This window comes from Mustelus asterias, chromosome 26, assembly GCF_964213995.1.
Source record: "Mustelus asterias chromosome 26, sMusAst1.hap1.1, whole genome shotgun sequence".
Classification (NCBI taxonomy): domain Eukaryota; kingdom Metazoa; phylum Chordata; class Chondrichthyes; order Carcharhiniformes; family Triakidae; genus Mustelus; species Mustelus asterias.
Genome location: NC_135826.1, coordinates 4317898 through 4338001, shown reverse-complemented (window position 1 = coordinate 4338001; position 20104 = coordinate 4317898). Strand labels below are relative to the sequence as shown.

The window sequence follows — 20104 nt, the reverse complement described above, 5'->3', positions numbered from 1 at the left end:
CGACGCGTCACAGCGAAAAACTGCACCGACCTCCTCAGAAGACAAACACAGGACACGGTGGACAGAGTACCCTTCGTCGTCCAGTACTTCCCTGGAGCGGAGAAACTACGGCATCTCCTCCGGAGCCTTCAACATGTCATTGATGAAGACGAACATCTCGCCAAGGCCATCCCCACACCCTCACTTCTTGCCTTCAAACAACCGCGCAACCTCAAACAGACCATTGTCCGCAGCAAACTACCCAGCCTTCAGGAGAACAGTGACCACGACACCACACAACCCTGCCACAGCAACCTCTGCAAGACGTGCTGGATCATCGACACGGATGCCATCATCTCACGTGAGAACACCATCTACCAGGTACACGGTACCTACTCTTGCAACTCGACCAACATTGTCTACCTGATACGCTGCAGGAAAGGATGTCCCGAGGCATGGTACATTGGGGAAACCATGCAGACGCTACGACAACGGATGAATGAACACCGCTCGACAATCACCAGGCAAGACTGTTCTCTTCCTGTGGGGGAGCACTTCAGCAGTCATGGGCATTCAGCCTTGGATCTTCAGGTAAGCGTTCTCCAAGGCGGCCTTCACGACACACGACAGCGCAGAGTCGCTGAGCAGAAACTGATAGCCAAGTTCCGCACACATGAGGACGGCCTAAACCGGGATGTTGGATTTATGTCACATTATCAGTAACCCCCACAGCTTGCCTCCTGGGCTTGCAGAATCTCACTAGCTGTTCTGTCTGGAGACAGTACACATCTCTTTAACCTGTGTTTAATGTTCCCTCCACCCACATTGTCTGTACCTTTAAGACCTGGCTGGCTGTAGGGATTCGCATTCTAATCAGTATTCTACAACTTGATTTTGTGTCTGTTTGCACTGTTTGAGACCACATTTCCACTCCATCTGACGAAGGAGCAGCGCTCCGAAAGCTTATGGTATTTGCTACCAGATAAACCTGTTGGACTTTAAACTGGTGTTGTGAGACTTCTTACTGTATTCAGGACTTGGCCAGCTCAGTAGTGATGCTACTGAGGGACTCTTTCACTCTAGGTGATAGACACTGAAGTCAATGCGCAGCCCCCCCGGCCCCCCCACCCCCAGCATATATTCTGTGCCCTTGCCATCCTTAGTGCTTCTCAAAATGGTGCTGTTCAACATGGAGGAATACTGATTCATCAGCTGAGGGGAGACAGTAGATGTTAATCAACAGGAGATTTCCTTGCCCATGTTTGACCTAATGTCATAAGACTTCATGAAGTCCAGAGTCGATATTGAGTATTCCATCCTGATTGTATCCTACTGTGTCACCACCTTTGTTGGGTCTGTCCTGTCAATGGGACAGGACATACAGAGGATTAGTGATTGGGGTGTCCAAGACATTGTCTATAAGGTATGAGCCCATGAATGACTATGTCAGGCTGTGGCTTGACTAGACTTTGGGACAGATCTTCCAACTTTGATTTGATTTATCATTGGCACATGTATTGGTATACAGCGAAAAGTATTGTTTCTTGTGTGCTATACAGACAAAGCATACTGTTCATAGATTACATAGGAGAGAAGGAAAGGAGACACTGCATAATGTAGTGCTACAGTCATGGCTAGGGTGTCGAGAAAGATCAACTTAGTATAAGGTAAGTCCATTCAAAAGTCTGATGGCAGCAGGGAAGAAGCTGTTCTTGAGTTGGTTGGTATGTGATCTCAGCCTTTTGTATCTTTTTCCTGATAGAAGAAGGTGGAAGAGAGTATGTCCAGAGTGGTAGGGTCCTTGATTATGCTGGCTGCTTTTCCGGTGCAGCAGGAAGTGTAGACGGAGTCAATGGATGGGAGGTTGGTTTGCGTGATGGACTGGGCTACATTCACAACCCTTTGTACTTGCTAGTGATCTTGGTCAGAGCAGGAGCCATACCAAGCTGTAATACATCCGGAAAGGATGCTTTCTATGGCGCATCTGTAAAAATTGGTGAATGTCGTAGTGGACTTGCCGAATTTCCTTAGCCTCCTCAGAATGTAGAGGCATTGGTGGGCTTTCTTAACTATTAGCATGGAGGGACCAGGACATGTTGTTGGTGATCTGAACACCTAGAAACTTGAAACTCTCGACCATTTCCGCTTCATCACCATTGATAAGACAAGGGCATGTCCTCCAAACCTGGAGTTGATGATTATTTCTTTCATTTTATTGACAGTGGGGGAGAGATTATTGTCATTGCACCATTTCACTGGATTCTCTATCACTTTCCTGTACTTCGCCCAATCATTGCTTGAGATACAACCTATGGTGGTGTCATCAGCAAACTTGAAAATCAAGTGGAATGGAATTTGACCACAATTTTGGCACAAGCTGCCAAATAGAAAAAAATAGATGCAGGAATAGGCCATTCAGCCCTTCGAGCCTGCACCACCATTCAATATGATCATGGCTGATTATGCACTTTCAGTATCCCACTCATGCTTTCTCTCCATACCCTTTGATCCCTTTCGCCACAAGGGGGCCACGTTCAGCTCCCTCTTGAACATATTTAACGAGCTGGCCCCAACAGCTTTCTGTAGCAGAGAACTCCACAGGTTCATAACTCTCTGAGTGAAGAAGTTCCTCCTCATCTCAGTCCTGAATGGTTTACCCCTTAATCTTAGACTGTGACCCCTAGTTCTGCACTTCCCCAACTTCGGGAACATTCTTCCCGCAACTAGCCTGTCAAATATCATCAAGATTTTATGGCTGCGATTTTCCCATTCTTGAGATTCTTGTAGGCTGATTCGCAGGATTCCCGCGAGCGTTCATGCCCCGCTTGCATCTCCCAGCGCCGGATTTCCAGGACTGAGGTTTCCTGGCCCGCAAGCACTTCCCACCCCGCCAGAGTGGTACACTCCAGAGGGGATTTCAGTAGCTCCCCACTAACAGGGAACAAGTGGCCCAACCCCACTGCAGTGAAGGGGGGGGGGGGCAATCAGGACCCCACTCTCGAGGGTCATGCGGTGGGGAATGCCCCGGGCATTGACACCTGGCAGTGCCAGCCACTGCCCCCTCATTGGACATGGGGCAGTGCCAAGGGGTGGGGCATATGGGGGCAGGGCCTGATGGGACAGGGCCTAAGGAACGATCGGTGCGGGTGGGGGATCCCACTGCCACTCAGCATAGGGATCGGTAGGGGAAACAAGGAGGCCAGCAATCGGGGTGGGCTGGGAGGATGCGGTCAGTCTGCTGGGGGGGGGGGGGGGAGTCGGCACTGTGAGGGAGTGGTCAAGACTGCGGGGGGGGGGGGTACTGTCGGATGGGAGGGTGCTTGGGGAGTGGGGACTGGAGATCGTAGGGGGTCGGCATAGGGGGCAGGAATTGAGGCTGGTTGTGGATCAGCGATCACGCCATGGGGGGATGGAGGGGCTGAGAGCCGGCATTGCAGACGTCACGGGGTTGGCCACCGATCGGGAGGCCATCAGTGCGGGGCCACTGCGCATGTGCCAAACTCAGTACTGAGAGATCAGCGCATGTACAGTAGCTTGCTCAGCATGCTGATTTCAGCCTTTCCAGCGAGGATAGGCCCCATCCCTTGAAATTTAATGGCATTCACGCTGGTGGCCTCTGCAATGCACAGAGTGTGGGAGATTCTTTAAACTCCCATCGAAAAAAAGAGTTTGCACGCGAATTTGACACTTAGAACTTTTTGGGGAGAATTCTGCCCTATGTTGTTTCTATAGATCCCCGCTCATTCTTCTAAATTCCAGTGAGTACAAGCTCAATCGATCCAGTCTGTCTTCATATGTCAGTCTTGCCATTTCGGGAATCAGTCTGGTGAACCTTCGCTAGACTCCCTCAATAGCAAGAATGTCCTTCCTCAGATTGGGAGACGAAAACTGTACACAATACTCAAGGTATGGCCTCACCAAGGCTCAGCATAACTGCAGCAAGACAATCTTACTCCTATACTCAACTCCTCTTGCTATGAAGGCCAGCATGCCATTAGCTTTCCTCACCACCTGCTGTACCTACATGCCAACTTTCAGCAACTGTTCCACCATGACACCCAGGTCATGTTGCACTTCTCCTTTTCCTAAACTGCCACCATTCAGATAATAATCTTCCTTTCTGTTTTTGCCACTGAAATGGATAACCTCACATTTATCCACATTATATTGCATTTGTCAAGTATCTGCCCACTCAGTCAACCTGTCCAAGTCACCCTGCAGCTTCTTAGCATCCTCCTCATAGCACACATTGCCACCCAGTTTAGTGTCATCTGCAAATTTGGAGATTATGCATTCAATTCCTTCGTCCAAATCATTAATGTATATTGTGAACAGCTGAGGTCCCAGCACTAAACCCTGCGGTACCCCACTAGTCACTGCCTGCCACTCTGAAAAGGACCCAAATAATGGTAAGGAGAACTTTGCAGGACCAACATTGTAGGGCTGCTGTTGTCATTTTTCCAGTGCCTTGGTTAATCCATCCAGTTTCATTACTTTTAAACTTTGTTGTGGTTTGATTCAACTGAGTGGTCATTTCAGAACGCATTTAAGAATCAAACACTTTGCTGTGGAGCTGGACTCACATGTAGGCCAGACCAGGTAAGGATGGCAGATTTGCTTCCTTAAAGGGCATTATGTTTTTACAACAATTGACAATAGTTTTGTGATCGCCATTAGACTAGCTCTGAATTCCAGATTTATTAATTAACTTTAAATTCCACCAGATGCCAAGATGGAATTTGAACCTGTGACCCAGAGCAAAGGCTTGGCCCGTTGGATTACTAATCCAGTGACATTATTACGCCACCACCTCCCCAACATCACCAGATGGAATGATTATGGTGAGAGAGACTAATGGCTTTAGTGAAGAGAGGGCACCAAAGGCAGAGTTAAAGGTGTAAGTAAGCTGATTGGTAGCTAAGGAAATGCCATGATAAATGGAAGTGGAAAGACTAGGCAGTTGAAAGTTTTAAAGGGGAAATTTGTAAGTGATTTGGAGAGTTTTTCCAGGGGTGAACATAGAAGTAAGTGGAGTTGGGACGCAGAAGAGGGGATGTGATTGGAGAGGGATACAGAAGCATGATGAGACTTGTCCTCTGCTGTGATGGGAGTAGAGATTCTACATGAAACTGCAAGGGGGTAGCTGTGAATATGGGTATGGGGTTTATCTAAAGAGAGAGCTTAAGGGAGAATAGGAGGACAATGAACTCAAGAGAAAAGACATGATCAGTTGAAATGGAGATTGAAATCAAGAAGGTGAAAAGTTGTTTGCTGCGGAGTTGGAGCCAAGAAACAGTAAAGATACGTCTGTAAAATGTTTGGCATCGTTTTGGGCATAGATTTTATTCGTTCTTGGAATATGAGTCCATATATATGAGTTTGAGAGGAATATGAGGGCAGCTAATGTAAGCCCGCTATTCAAAAAGGTAGGTAGAGAGAAAACAGGGAACTATAGATTAGTAAGTCTAATGTCAGTGCTGGAAAAATTGCTGGAGTCCATTATCAAGGATTTCATAGCTCAGCATTTGGAAAGCAGTGGTATAGTCAGACAAAATCAGCATGAATTTCCAAAGGGGAAATCTACAAATTTACTGGAATTCTTTGAGGATGTAACTAATAGATTTGACCAAGGAGAACTGGGATGTGGACTATTTAGACGTTCAGAAGGCTACCGACAAGGTCTCACATAGCAGACTATTATGTAAATTTAAAGCGCATGGGATTGAGGGTAGTGTCTTGAGATGGATTGAAAGCTGGTTAGCAGACAGGAAGCAAAGAGTTGGCATAAATAGGTCTTTTTCTGATTGACAGGCAGTGATTAGTGTGATATTGCAGGGATCTGTGCTAGGACTCCAACTGTTCACATTACATATTAATGATTTGGAAGAGGGAACTAAATGTATTATCTCCAAATTTGCAGATGAGTTGGGTGGGAGGGTGAGCTGTGAGGATGCAGAGATGTTTCAGCTTGATTTGGACAGGCTGCAAATGCATGGCAGATGTCGTATGTTGTGGATAAATGTGAGGTTATCCACTTCGGTATCAATAATAGGAAGGCAGATTATTATTTGAATGGGTATAAATTGAGAGGTGGATACTCAGTGAGACTTCAGTGTCCTCATGCATCAGTCACTGAAAGTAAGCGAGCAGGCAGTAAAGAAGGCAAGTTCAATGTTGGCCTTCATAGTGAGAGGACAGGGATGTTTTACTGCAATTGTATAGGGTATTGGTGAGGCCACATCTGGAGTATTGTGTGCAATTTTGGTGTCCTTATCTGAGAAAAGATGTCCTTGCTCTAGAAGTACAGCGAAGGTTTACCAGGCTGATTCCTGGGATGGCAGGTCTGTCATATGAGGAGAGGCTAAGTCGGTTGGATTATATTCATTGGAGTTTAGACAGCATGAGCGGATCTCATAGAAACTTATAAAATTCTAACAAGATTAGATAGGGTGGATTCAGAAGAAATGTTCCCGATGGTGGAGGAGTCCAAAACTAAAATTTATTTATTAGTCACAAGTAGGCTTACTGGGCTTACACTGCAATGGCATTAATGTGAAAATCCCCTAGCCGCCACACTAATGTGCCTGTTCAGGTACACTGAGGGAGAATTTAGCACGGCCAATGCACCTAATCAGCATGTCTTTCAGGCTGTGGGAGGAAACCAGAGCGACCAGAGGAAATCCACACACACACGGGAAGAATGTGCAAACTCTGCACAGACAGTTACCCAATGCCAGAATTGAACCCAGAACCCCGGCACTTTGAGACAGCAGTGCTAACCATTGTGCCACCATAGTTTGAGGATATGGGATAAACCTTTTAGAACTGAGGTGAGGGGAAGTTTCTTCACCCAGACAGTGGTGAATCTGTGGAATTCACTCCCACAGAAAGTAGTTGAGAGGGGGATGTCATTGGCAAGACGAACATTTATTGCTCATTCCTAACAGTCCTTGAGCACCTTCTTAAACCGCTGAAGTCCATGTAATGTAGTTGCACACACATAATGCTATGAGGGAGAGAGTTCTATGGTTTTTAGCCTATTCAAGAACTCCTTATTGAACCACTACAGCCTATGTGATGTTAGTACACTCAGTGATGTTAAAAAGGGAGTTCAGAATTTTAATCCAGAGACAGTGAAGGAATGGCAATATCGTTCCAAGTCAGGATGGTGTGTGGCTTAGAGGGGAACTTGAAGGTGGTTGTGTTCCCATGCATTTGTTGCCCTTGTCTTTCTAGGTAGCAAAGGTTGTAGGTTTGAGAAGTGCTGTCAAAGGCAGCTTCCCAAGTTCTTACAGTGCATCTTGTGTATGGCAGACACTGCTACCATTGTGGTGATGAAGGGAGTGAACACTTAAGGTGCTGGGTGAGTTGTCAATCATGCCGGCTGCTATGTTGAGCTTACTGAATTTTATTGGAGCTGCGCTAATTCAGGACAGTATTCCATCACACTTTGAATTCATACTTTGTAGATGGTGGACAGGCTTTCAGGAGTCAGGAGATGAGTTACTTGTAGTCACAGTATTTATAAAGCTGGTCCAGTTAAGTTTCTGGTCAACGGTAACCCCCCAGGATTACCATTGTGGAGTTTCAGCGATGGAAATGCTATTGAATGTCATGGGGAGTTGTTAGGTTCTCTATTATTGGAGAAGGTTATTTCCTGGCACTTCTGTGGCATGAATATTGACATTTATCAGCCCAAGCCTCAATGTTGTCCAGATCTTGCTGCACATGAACACGAACTGCTTCAGTATCTGAGAAGTGTCAAACATTGTGCAATCATCAGTAAACTTCCCCACTTCAGACCTCATAATGGGGCAAGGTCATTGGTGAAGCAGCTGTAGATGGTTGGGTCTAGGACACTGCGTGATACCTACAATGATATCCAATGACTGAGATGATTGACTTCCAACAGCTTCCAACAACTTCCAGCTATCTTTTTCATGTTGGATATAACTCCAATCAATGGTGTGTTTTCCCGATTCTCATTGACTTCAGTTTTGCTCAGAACCCATGAGGTCACAGTAGGCCACTCTCATCTCATCTCCTGAGCTCAGTCTTCCGTCTTCAGTACTACTACCGGAATATTTTCAGGATCGATACACATAGCAGGATGCAGTGCCGTCAGCTGTTTCTTGATGTCACATGGAATGGATCAAATTGACTGAATTCTGGCGTCTGTGATGCTAGTAATCTCACGAGGAGACCAAAATGGATCATCCACTCGGCATTTCTGACTGAAGATGGTTGCAAATGCCTTCTCATTTTCAAATACTTTCACAGCCTTTCCCCTCCCCCTCTCCATAATTGTTCCAGTTCTACAAGCTCAGAGATAGATGTAGTTCTCCAATTTTGGCTATTTGCATATCCCCAATTTTTATTTGCTCCACCATTGGCAACCAATCTTTGATTGTCGACATCCTGGACTCTCTCATTTCCTCATTAAGCCTCTTTACCTCTCTCCTCTCTTTTAAGATGCTCCTTAAAACATACCCCTTTGACCAAGTCTTTGATGTGTCTCGGGATGTTTAATTACATTTAAGGTGTTATATAAATGCAATTGGCTGTTGTTAAAATATATGATTGCTTCTAATTATACAAGTAAAATAATGTCAGATGGTGGCAAAAAGTAAGCTACTCTTTATCTAGGATGTACCTCACAAAAAGGCTCTTGATTGATACAGCATTGATAGGTTGAAATCCCATTTACTTCTGTCTTTATACCTTTAAAAGAACAAAAGGAAAATATTTAAAGTTTCTCAATTGAAGACACGCTATTTCTTGCCTCCTCGACCTCATACCAGTTTCCAGCACAAATATTGTGAAAATAAATGATATTTGCTAAGTACCAGTATGATAGCATTTAGGAACAACAAACTTGAACAGATTATTAAATAGAGTGGGGATAAAATTAGATATGGGCAAGTATGCAAATGGTTTATTTCACATCATTCACACATATGCTCCCCCATCCAATATTCAGTTTTATTAATTTCAATGTCATTGAAATGTCATTTAGAAATATTTGAAAATAATGGAGTTAAATGTGATTGTTGGTCCTAGAGAAAGTGAATTTAGAGAAATAATAATGGAAAACAAGGAAATGGCAGGTGAATTGAACTGTTATTTTGCATCAGTCTTCACTATACAGGTTACAAGTAACATTCCAGATGCCGCTATTAAACCAAGAAATGAAAGGGGGGAACTGGAAAATTAGCAGATAAGTGGTACTAAGTAAATTGTTGGAGCTGTGGGGTCACAAAAGCCCAGGTTCTGATAGACTTCATCCTGGGTCTCAAAAGATAGTTGATGCATTGATTTTAATTATCCAAAACTTCCTAGATTAGAAGGTCCCTTTAGAGTAGAAGATAGCAAATGTAACTCAATTATTCAAAAAAGGAGGGAAACAGAAAACAGGAACTACAGGCGAGTTAGTTTAACATATGTCATAGAGGAAAAAGTTAAATGTTAGAAGCTAGTATTAAAGAAATTAGTTAAGGGCACTTGGATAAACTCAAGGTAATAAGGCAGAGTCAACATCGCTTTGTGAAAGGGAAATCATGTTTAACCAAGTTATTGGAGTTCTTGGAGGAAATAACATGTACTGTAGATTAAGAAGGACCAATGGATGTACTTTTTTTTAATGGGATATGGGCATTGCCATTCATTGACATCACTAATTACCGTTAAACTGAAGGTAGTTAAGATTCAACCATGGGGGGGGGGGGGATTAACCCATTCTGTTCATCGCTGGTGGGAACCCCGATGGCCTGCTGAATAGGACAGCGGGGCTGAAATGGGATTGCCCACTGGACGGCAAACCCATCGTGATGCATCTGACAGGCCCTACTGGCCCTGGTCAAATTCTCGCCCAAAGTGGGCAGGAACCTGATAATTATTCAAAACATCTATTTTAAATGTGTTTAGAGGACTTGAAGCCCGATTCAAAGTCCTCTCACCATTCATTCACCTCCCCAGGGGAAACTGCACCGGGCGGACTTCGGTGCTGGTCATGAGCAGTGTGACCTGCCATGTTGGACCTGAGGGGGTCAAGGAGATAAGTCCAGTGCCTATGTGCCCCTCTGCTGGTACCAGGGTGCAGACAGAGAGTTCACCAAGGGTCTTGGGTGAGCTCAGGCTGAGGGCAAGTGGTTGATCACTGCACTCTCCCCGAGTCACAGCTTCAGGCAACATGAAAAACAGCTAAGTGCTTTCACTTCAGTTCCTCTTTTGTGTAAACATTGTGGTTATGAACAATGGTGGGGGTACTGTGAAGGAAAACATCAACAAAGGTAACTGCGCACTGTCTAAAAACCATTAAGCTGCCAATCAAAGGAGTTAAAAAGACTAGACTGAAATTGAATGGAAACAAGATTTTTCAAAGGGTTTGAAGGTACTTCAAGGGCTTTGAGCTTTCTCTGAAGGCTTAGAAACTGTGTTTAATGAATGGGGCTGAGTGAGCAGCTGTGGAGAAGGAAAGCCCCCGAGTGAAAGTGATTGTCTTCCGTCAATCAGAGGACTTGAAAGGGATCTTCTCATAACTGCAGCTTCTGAAAGCGAGAACAGGGAATCCTTTCTGCTGAATGGAGTGCTACTCAGATTTGGAAGCATGTCATGTATCCAAGGGCATGGAGATTAAAGTGACCAGCCCACTTCAAAGTTTTCACAGTCAACAAACAAGAATAAAGACTTTGATCAAAGAGACGCATGAAATCACTGTGCAATGAGTGATCTTCTGGTTTCCCAGGGCTAGAAGAGGCACTCTAGCCACAAGACTCCCATTCCAGGAAGAGCACTAAGATCAATCCCTTGCCCCCAGCCCTGGCCCACCCAACCACCTGGACCCTTGAGGACCCTCCCTTCCTGGCAACGGCAGAGGAGCACAAGGACATTGGTTTTACTTCCTTGATTTCCCTCAGCCAATTTATACAAAACCACAAATGAATGCACTTAGCTGCTTTTCATGTTGCCTGCAGCTATGAGGGGTAAGTGCCGAGGTCAACCACTTGCCCCCAGCTCAAGCCAGGGCGTCACTGCCAGGCTGCCAGGGGCAGTACAAGGTTGGCACTTCTGAGGCGGGTGCTTGGGATGGGGGCTATGCAGAGGCTGGGGCTGAGGGGGGGTCAGGTCACGCCTGTGTGATCTGGAGGGTGACCCGTTATTTTAGTGGTGAGTGGAGGATATTCCTCTTTGTTGAGAAATTAGAGGTGCTCCCATGGTCAGTGAGAGAGTCATCATTTCCATTTTGGGGGCGAGACAGACCTCTCTATGAACGTGGTAAAATGGGTGCCTCGATCCTTGAACAGCTAGGCTGGCGAGGTTGTTTCATGCTCTGCATAAAAATGAATGGTTAAAGTGGGAGAATCCCACCTGACATCCGCTGCTAATGCCAGCGAGAAAGGTTCTGGTTTTCCCACTGGCGTGAGCACTTGGAGCCGATTCAGGTGAATCACACCCCACATTGTTATGGATCTGGAGTCACATGTAGTCCAGAGCGGGTAAGGACAGCAGACCAGTGCCAGGGACCCGGGTTCAATTCCAACCTCAGTCAATGTGACATTTACACGTTCTCCCCATGTCTGCGTGGGTTTCCTCCAGGTGCTCCATTTCCTCTCATACTCCAAGGGTGTGTGGGTTAGGTTGATTGGCCATGCAAAATTGTTCCTTAGTGTCAGGGGGAATAGCAGGTTAAATACATGGGGTTACAGAGATAGGACTTGGCTGGGATTGTTGTCAATGCAGGCTCAATTGACCGAATGGCCTCCTTCTGCAATGTACGGATTCTATGATTCATATGTTTCTATAAGTGACCCAGATGGGTTTCCAAAATAATCAACGATAGTTTCATGGTTATCATCACTGAGGCTAGCTTCCAAATTTAATAAGTGAATGCAAATTCTACCAGCTGCTATGGTGAGACTTGAACCCATGTCCCCAGTGCATGAGCCTGAGCCTGTGGATTACTCGTCCTGTAACATTACTGCTATGACATCATCTCACCATAGTACAAAAATTTGAAAAAGCACATCTTGTGGCACAGTGGTCGCACCCCTATCTCTTGACCAGACACTCCAAGTTCAATTCCAATAGCAGGGATTACTGGCCACGCAGTTCAACAGGCTGATAATCACCTCAAGAACGCTTCCATTACTTCCTCCCCACTATTCTCCAAAAGGTAAAACAGTGTAAATATGAAAGTACGCAAAAAACCTTAGATTTCCAGAAGGAATTTGATAAAGAGGGATAAATGGGGTTGAGGTACAGATCAGTTGTGATCTAATTGAATGGTGGAATGGATTTGATGGGCTGAATGGCCTACTTCTGTTCCTATATTCCTATGAAACCAGTTTAAATAATTGTACTGAGTAATTTTAATCAAGTTATAGGTATTTTTTGTGGGGTTTTTTTCAGTAAAACCTCACGGGCAAAAAACTCTTCTTCAGAAAACTGCATTCAAGGTGCACCAGACATTTAATTCTTAGGGGACTAACTAAATTGTGGAAATATATAACTTGATTCAATTTGGCTTGGCTGGGTGTTGTGGCATCAATGGTGAGGTTATTTTTCAATCGTCCTATTAGGGCACAAGCATTAAGGATCATTTTTTAAATGGTGAAAAATTACTATTACAGAAAGTATTTTTTATTTCTCCATTTAAAAGTCTATGTAGGTTTTATAGATTTGAAGAATTTAATAAAATATGTAAGTTTTTCTATCTGTCCACGTTTAGTACCAAATATCAAGGAGAAAGCAAAATCTCAGGAATGAAATGGATTTTATTTTGGAACTTTTGAAATGGAAACTGGAGTTGGCCAACAAAAACAGATGTAACTGTACCATGTCTTTAGAAAAGAGCAATGAACTTCAATTTGTTTTACTGCTTAGCTGTGTCCTAAATAAAAAATGCACATGTCAAGTAAACAACCCACATTATATTCACATTATGAATATAATGGAGAACAATACAGTACATATCGAAAGTTATGTTTGGATAGAAGGAAGTCTCGGAATTGACCAACATTCCTTGTATTTCAGTTATTCTGAGAATGTCAAGAGAGCGATTCTCCCATCCCGTTGCACTGATTCTTTAGCGCAGCGGGCCAGGAGATTTAAGCAGCGCCAGATTAGCGCGATCCGTGCTGGGCGTCTGGCCCCGAGTGCGTCTCCCAGCGCTGTCAGCGCCGTGCCAGAAATAGGCGCGAAGCTGCCTAATGATTGCAGCTTCTCATTTCAATACAATTTGAATGCCATTAGTGGGCCCGGGACTGAAGTCTCTGGGCCCGCTAGCCTCTTCCCCCCGCCAGGAGTGTTTCACTCCAGTGGGGTTTACTATAGCTTTCCATTTGCGGGGAGTTGGCATCCCGAACCTGCTGGAGTGAAGGGAGGGGCAAGTGAGGCCGCCCAGAGGGTTGGCCGACAGGTGCCCCCGAGCTTTGGCACCTTGGCAGTGCCAACCTGGGCCCCTGGCACTGCCTACCCAATGCTCAGGGGGCACCTTGGCGCTGTCCACTGGGCACGGGGCACTCTGCAGTCGGGATTGGTGGGAGAGGGAGGCCAGCGGTCGGGGCTGACCATCAGGGTGGGGGAGGCACGAAAGATCGGTGGGGGGGGGGTCGAGGATGGGCCCGGGCATGTTTGGCCGTGGTGGTGGGGGGGGGAGGGGCTGTGTGAGAAGGCTGACATTGTGGGGATCGCAGGGCTGGCCAATCGGGAGGCTGGCAGACAGATCTGTCTCGGCGCTGACAGATCAGTGCATGCGCAGTGGGCCGCTCAGATTTACACTCAGCACTGCACAGAGTGTGGGAGATTCTTCTCTAAACTCCCACTGAAAAAAACAGCATGATTTATTCCAAATTTCATGTAAGTTCGACACTTGGAATTATTTTGGCAGAATCGCCCCCCAAATCTTTGAATCTTACATTTTAGTTCAAATTGGTACATTCTTTTTTTTATAATTAGTTGAAGGGTCGGTCATGAGGTGACACAAGTTCAAAGTGAGGGAGCAGGAGGTTTAGCGAGGAGGTGAGGAAAATCTTTTTTACCTAGAGGATAGTGACGGTGTGGAATGCGCTGCTTGGGAGGATAGTAGAGGTGAGTTGTCTCGCAACCTTTAAAAAGTACCTGGATGAGCACTTGGCACATCGTAACTTTCAGGGCTATGGGCCAAGTGCCGGTAAATGGGATTAGGTGGGAGGTCAAGTGTTTCTTTTGTGTCGGTGCAGGCTCAATGGGCCAAAGGGCCTCTTCTGCACTGTATGATTCTATGACTCTAAATAGTGCATCAAAGATTAGTGCAGAAATAAAAGCTCATGGACAGGGAGTAACCTACTTGCATGGAGAGAAGACTGCTTGGCTAACAGGAAGCAGAAAGTAGGCATAAATGGGACTTTTCTGTCCATTTTGGCAAGAAGAATAAAAAAGCATATATCTAAATGGTGAGATATTGCAGAGCTCTGAGATGCATAGGGATCTGGGTGTCCGAGTGCATGAATCACAAAAGACTCGTGTAAAGGAACAGCAAGTAATTAGGAAAGCTAATAGAATGTCACAATGTATTATGACAGAAATTGAATACAGAAGTAGGGAGGTTATACTTCAGTTGCACAGGGCACTGGTAAGACCACATTTGGAGTACTGTGTACAGTATTGGTCATCTTATTTAAGAAAGGATGTAAATGCATTGGAAGCAGTTCATGGAAGGCTTACCAGACTAATAACTGGAATGAGTGGGTTGTCTTATGAGGAAAGGTTGGACAAGCTCGGCTTGCATCCACTGAAGTTTAGAAGAGTAAGTGATGACTTGATTGAAACACATAAGATTCTGAAGGGTGTTGACAGGGTAGATATGGAGAGGATGCTTCTTCGTGCGAGAGACTCTAGAACTAGGGTCACTATTTAAAAATAAGGATTCGCCCATTTAAAATGGAGATGAGGCAAAACATTTTCACTCAGGGTCGCAAGTGTCTGGGAACTCTCTTCCTGAAAACGTGGTGGAAGCAGAGTCATTGAATATTTTTAACGCAAAGATAGATAGATTCTTGTAAGCAATAGGATGATAAGTTATTCAGGTTAGGCGGGATGCTGATTTGAGATTACTATCAAATCAGCCATGACCTTATTAAATGGTGGAGCAGGCTTGAGGAGCTGAATGGTCTATACCTGTGTGTTCATATTGACTACCAGAGCACGTCCTTTAACAGGCAGCAAAAGCTTTGCATATCAGCCCCATGTCAAATTTCACCCTCAATATGCAAATTCACCAATGGTCTGGTATAGTAAAGCATTATATAGTAAATGCCACGCACCTTCTGCAGGAGTCCATGATTTTTGGTTTGGATAATAGATGTAAACATGGACACCAATTAACATCACGATATGCTGCTGCACAAATATTGCAGACTTTAATTGATTGTTGTTTTGCTGCATAACAAGAAAGATGAAAGCCAGTTAACTCAATTAGCAAATAAGGTATTGTTCAAAATAACGGCAACAGCATAGACTCAAAATTCTGTTGCAACTGAGGTGGAGTTGGGACCTGTCTCCTTGCTGCTCCAGGCTTGATGTGGAGTGGTGCTCTGCAAACTAAAAAAAATCCACTCTCAAATAAACAGTGATCCTAAGTTCCCTCATAGACAATGGCTAACTACCCACCTTTAACAAAAAAGATAACCTTTAGACTATTGGGAGCTCCACTCCCAGACAGTAGAATCTCAGAGAAAGGGATTTATTTCCTGGCACATTCCAGTCTCCGGAGAGCAAGAGATACAGAGAAAGCGACCTCTTTCTCAAGGTCCCAAAAAGCAGACTGCCTTGAATCCTCTGTGAAAGCCTAGCCTCCCCCAGTCATATGACCTTACCTGTCAATCAACCTATCAAGCACTATTCTGCAATATCCCAGGAGAAAACACAAAATAACAGAACCTTGCATTAGTTCACAATAAAACAAACAGGGTTGCAATTAAAGTCAATTATGTTGCTGCAGTAATGATACAGTGCTGCTGGATCCAGACAAAACTGCTCAGAGTTCATAAAACAGATCTTGCACAAGAAACATGACTAAAATACATTTCCTAAAGGCACAATATCGTCACATCTCCCCCTTAAGATAAAACGAATCACCAAAATGTAAAGATGGCTAAAATAGGGTCCATTTGTTCCTCAGAATAGACGAAGACATGATTCTATGAGACAGCAATGATAGATTGCATTTCTTTTATTGAGCAGAATTTAAAATTAGCACATTACAGAGAGAGAGAGAGACTTGCAAAAGCCAGTATTGTACGTGTCTTGAAAACAGATTTGATCCAAACAGAAAAACATATGGCTGAATACAGAATTATAAGTTTTCCATTATCACGTATTGAACTTGTTTGGTGCAAACTGTCTCTAACTTTCATAAACAATTTGCAGCTGTGGCCATGAAAAGCTTTGTTTTAGCTTATGAGAAAGCCTGTTTCTGCTAGCATTGTCATTTCAAAAAATGCAGCCAATTTTTCAAGCTAATCCCAGCATGCCTGCTGAGTTTAAAATATGCTCAAGTTAACTTTAAAAGCTTAGCATTTAAATGTAATTGTATAGGCAGGAATATCTTAAAATGAAGTATTTGCATAAACAAAGCAAACCATAGACAGGATCCACAACAGCTTCATTTTTCAAAACCTCCAGCTTCACACTATTAGTATTCTATATACACACACACTTTATAAAATCAAAACATGCAAACATAACAGTAGTATAGTCTATTTCAGTCTTTCTTTTCCATCTTTGAATACTCTTTCTTCTTTTGACATGCTGCTGTTGTTCAGCTGCTTCCTCCTTGCATTTTTCAAAACCTCCTTCAGTCCTTAATCCTGCTATGACTCCGAGTTCAATTTCATCAATATGATAATAGAGCAGTTCCAGTAATGTCCTCAGAGAGCTAGGCAGGATCAAGAGGATAAAACGGTACATTGAATGCAAACTGGCACAAACCAATTTGAATGTGATTTCCAATTTCTTTTGCTGAGTCAAACCAGATCTTTTGATCTTCGGAGTCCCAAAATGTCAAATTAAATAATCTGCTTCCAGAAGATTGAACTGCTCACACTTTGACAAAGAGAACCTTTGTGCTTTGACTCAACTTCACATGTGGGTGGTCAGAGCCATTCAGAAAGGTCACTTTATCTCTGTCCCCTTTCTTATTAACTGGCCTTAGTTCCTCTGTCAGGCAGTCGTTCCGGATCTTCACATCACTTTCTACACACTGTTTGGTAGAGACACACAGCAGATTGTCTTCCTTGGTGTCAGAACCCATTGCAACCATGGTTCCAGAGATCACCATGGTAGTTACACTGCTGCGATAACCACCGTAAGTTATTCGAATATCAGCTGTGAACAATACTATTTCATTGGGTATCCACATCCGTGCAAACTGTACAGATTCCTTATTCCAGCAGTTCATGTCGAATAATGGTACAGTTTCAGCAAACAGTCTCATTTCACATCATTGCCCTTTTCTTTTGTCTGCTCTTCAATCTCCTTTTTCAGACCACATATGATTGTTGAGTCATCTACATTTTTCTTCACATAGAGGAGGAGCTATTTTTGACAATCCTGCAATTTATGTTCAGGCAATTTCAACAACTCAGGAACAGGTTCCAAAACAATCAACTTGTCTTGTATCTGTCTCCGCACCTCCTTACTTTCCTCATTCACATTATTGTCCAGTAACTGGTCATCTTTTCCTCCTTCACCAGTTTTAAATGTTTGCTCAAGATGTTTGGTTCCTGCATCTGAGTAAACATCAGCTTCTCCTTCTGAATCTGTGCCAACTTGAGAGGATTAAGTCTATATGGATATTGCTGAACTGGAACAGCATTTTCTGCAACTATCTCACACACAAATATTTTAGTACTTCCTAGCTTATTCCCACAAGACTTTCCATGTGAATTTAATAACTCTTTTCAGGTCATTTTGATTTTCCTCTGGAAAGTAACTAATTTTTGACAACTCCCTCATTATCCAATTTAATCTGAGGAATGTCAAATTCAGAAATTCTGAATTTGGTACTTCATTATGAGTTGTCACCACTAACACATTCTTCTTCTGCTTTTCTTCCCTATCAAAATACCATTTAAGCATATTCACATGACACCCTCTGAGTTTTCCTTCTATCTGGTGTTATCAAATGATTCACACACTCAATTTCCTTTCAATTTGAAAAGGCCTACTAAACCTTGCTTTTAAAGGTTCACCTACCACTGGTAGTAATACTAATACTTTATCCCCACGAGCAAAACTATGATTTTTTTGATTTCTTATCCACTTGCTGTTTCATCACATGCTGTGCCACTTTTAAACGTTGTCTAGCCAACTCACCAACTCTATTTAATCTCTTCTTAAATTTGACACACAGTACAATAATGTAGTCTCAGAATGCTGACTCTCCAATTTCTCTTTGATCAATTTAAGTGGTCCTCTTACCTCATGACCACCAATAAATTCAAATGGACTGAATTTTATTGATTCATTAGGTGCATCCCTGATTGAAAAAAGTACAAATGGAATTCTTTTATCCCAATCCTCCAGATATTCTTGGCAATAAGCCCTCAACATGCTCTTTAAAGTTTTATGCCACTGTTCTAACACCCCCTCTGATTCTGGTTAGTGTGCAGTAGATTTAAATTGTTTTGCTCCTAAGCTCTCCATAACCTCCTTGAATAACTTTGGTGTAAAATTTGATCCTTGATCTGATTGTACTTCTGTGGGCAGTCCATACCTAGTAAAAACTTTAAGTAACCCCTCTGCAGCCCTTTTAGCTGTAATATTTCATAATGGAATAACCTCTGGAAATCTAGTAGACACATCCATTACGGTCAATCAATATTGATTCACACTTTTTGTTTTAGGGAGGGATCCTACGCAATCAATTCAGGCCTTTGTAAACGGTTCTTCAAATGTTGGAATGGGTATTAAGGGTGCTGATTTTATCACTTGCGGTTTTCCTATAATCTGACATGTATGTATTCAACCACATCTTTATGCAGTCCAGGCCAATAAAAATGCTTTTGTATTTTAGTTTGTGTTTTCCTTATTCCTAATTGACCTCCTACTGCTACCTCATGTGCTACCTGCAACACCTCCTTTCTACAACCCACCAATAATACAACTTGATGAACTTCTGTCCATTTTTCATCTGCCTGAATATGTAACGGTCTCCATTTTGTCATTAAGAGATCATTTTAAGGTAGTAACATTCTGATATACATCAGATTCTTCTTTCATATATGCTTTCAGACACAACTGTTTTATCTCTATCTCTTTCTGTTGTACTTCTGCTAACTTTCCTAAACTAAACTAAAAATATCCACTTCGCCCTCCACCTGTTCTTGCACTTTCTCAATCATCTGCTCAAAAACTGTTTCTGATAATTTAACTTCTTTATCCTTACTCTTTGATTTCTCCTCGTCTTAACCTGTGGCTTTGTGACCTTGCTCCCACGCAATCTTTTAACACCTCAGTGGTTTGATTTTCCACTGGCTTTTAAACTACAGTAGGCATCATTCCCGCCTGTGATCCAGCTATATCATCAGTGTCAGGAAGGGGGGAGTCAAAAGATCTGGGGACATTCAGTGTATCCGAACTGGAAGGCCCTGGCATGATCTCCAGCCCTTCCTCTGCCCTTCAGGCACCAATGGACTCCTAGGTCACTCCATGGAACAGTGGAGCAGCTAGATTAAGCTCCAAAAGCTCCAACGTCACCTGGCCCTGCCATTCCTGGAGGCTCCATGGTGTGTGAGCCCTCGGCGATGACCCTGAGTCTGGGCCCAACATCTCAATAGACACAGCAAGTGCCATTTGAGACTGGGCCAAGCTCTGCAGCTCCTCAGACATGTCTCACTGTGAGTGGGCCATGCTCTCGAGGCCCACAGCATTGCCCGCTCTCTCTGGACCTCTGGGTCTCCAGGACGCTCCCTAGCCCCTCAGCCATGGGCTGCAGTGATCCGAGAAGGCTCCTTAGGCCCTCAGCTATGGCTCACAGGGACTCAACCATGGCCTGCTGTGACTCATTTGTGGCCCACTGTGCATCGGCCATGGCCTGCTGCGACTCAGCCATGCCTTGGACCCTGCCTCCCATTGCAACCATTTC

General features: G+C 43.9%; 1 protein-coding gene across 1 annotated transcript in view; it reads right to left on the bottom strand.

Moving 5' to 3' along the window:
• The window catches only part of LOC144479380 (cation channel sperm-associated auxiliary subunit delta-like), a 145306-nt gene that overhangs the window by 120472 nt on the left and 4730 nt on the right, over positions 1-20104 (bottom strand). Inside the window, exons 3-4 of the mRNA XM_078198000.1 lie at positions 15282-15396; positions 8633-8700 (exon numbers count right to left, since the gene is read on the bottom strand). Coding sequence (XP_078054126.1) covers positions 8633-8700; positions 15282-15396 — 183 coding nt within the window. The remainder of the gene's footprint in view (positions 1-8632; positions 8701-15281; positions 15397-20104) is intronic.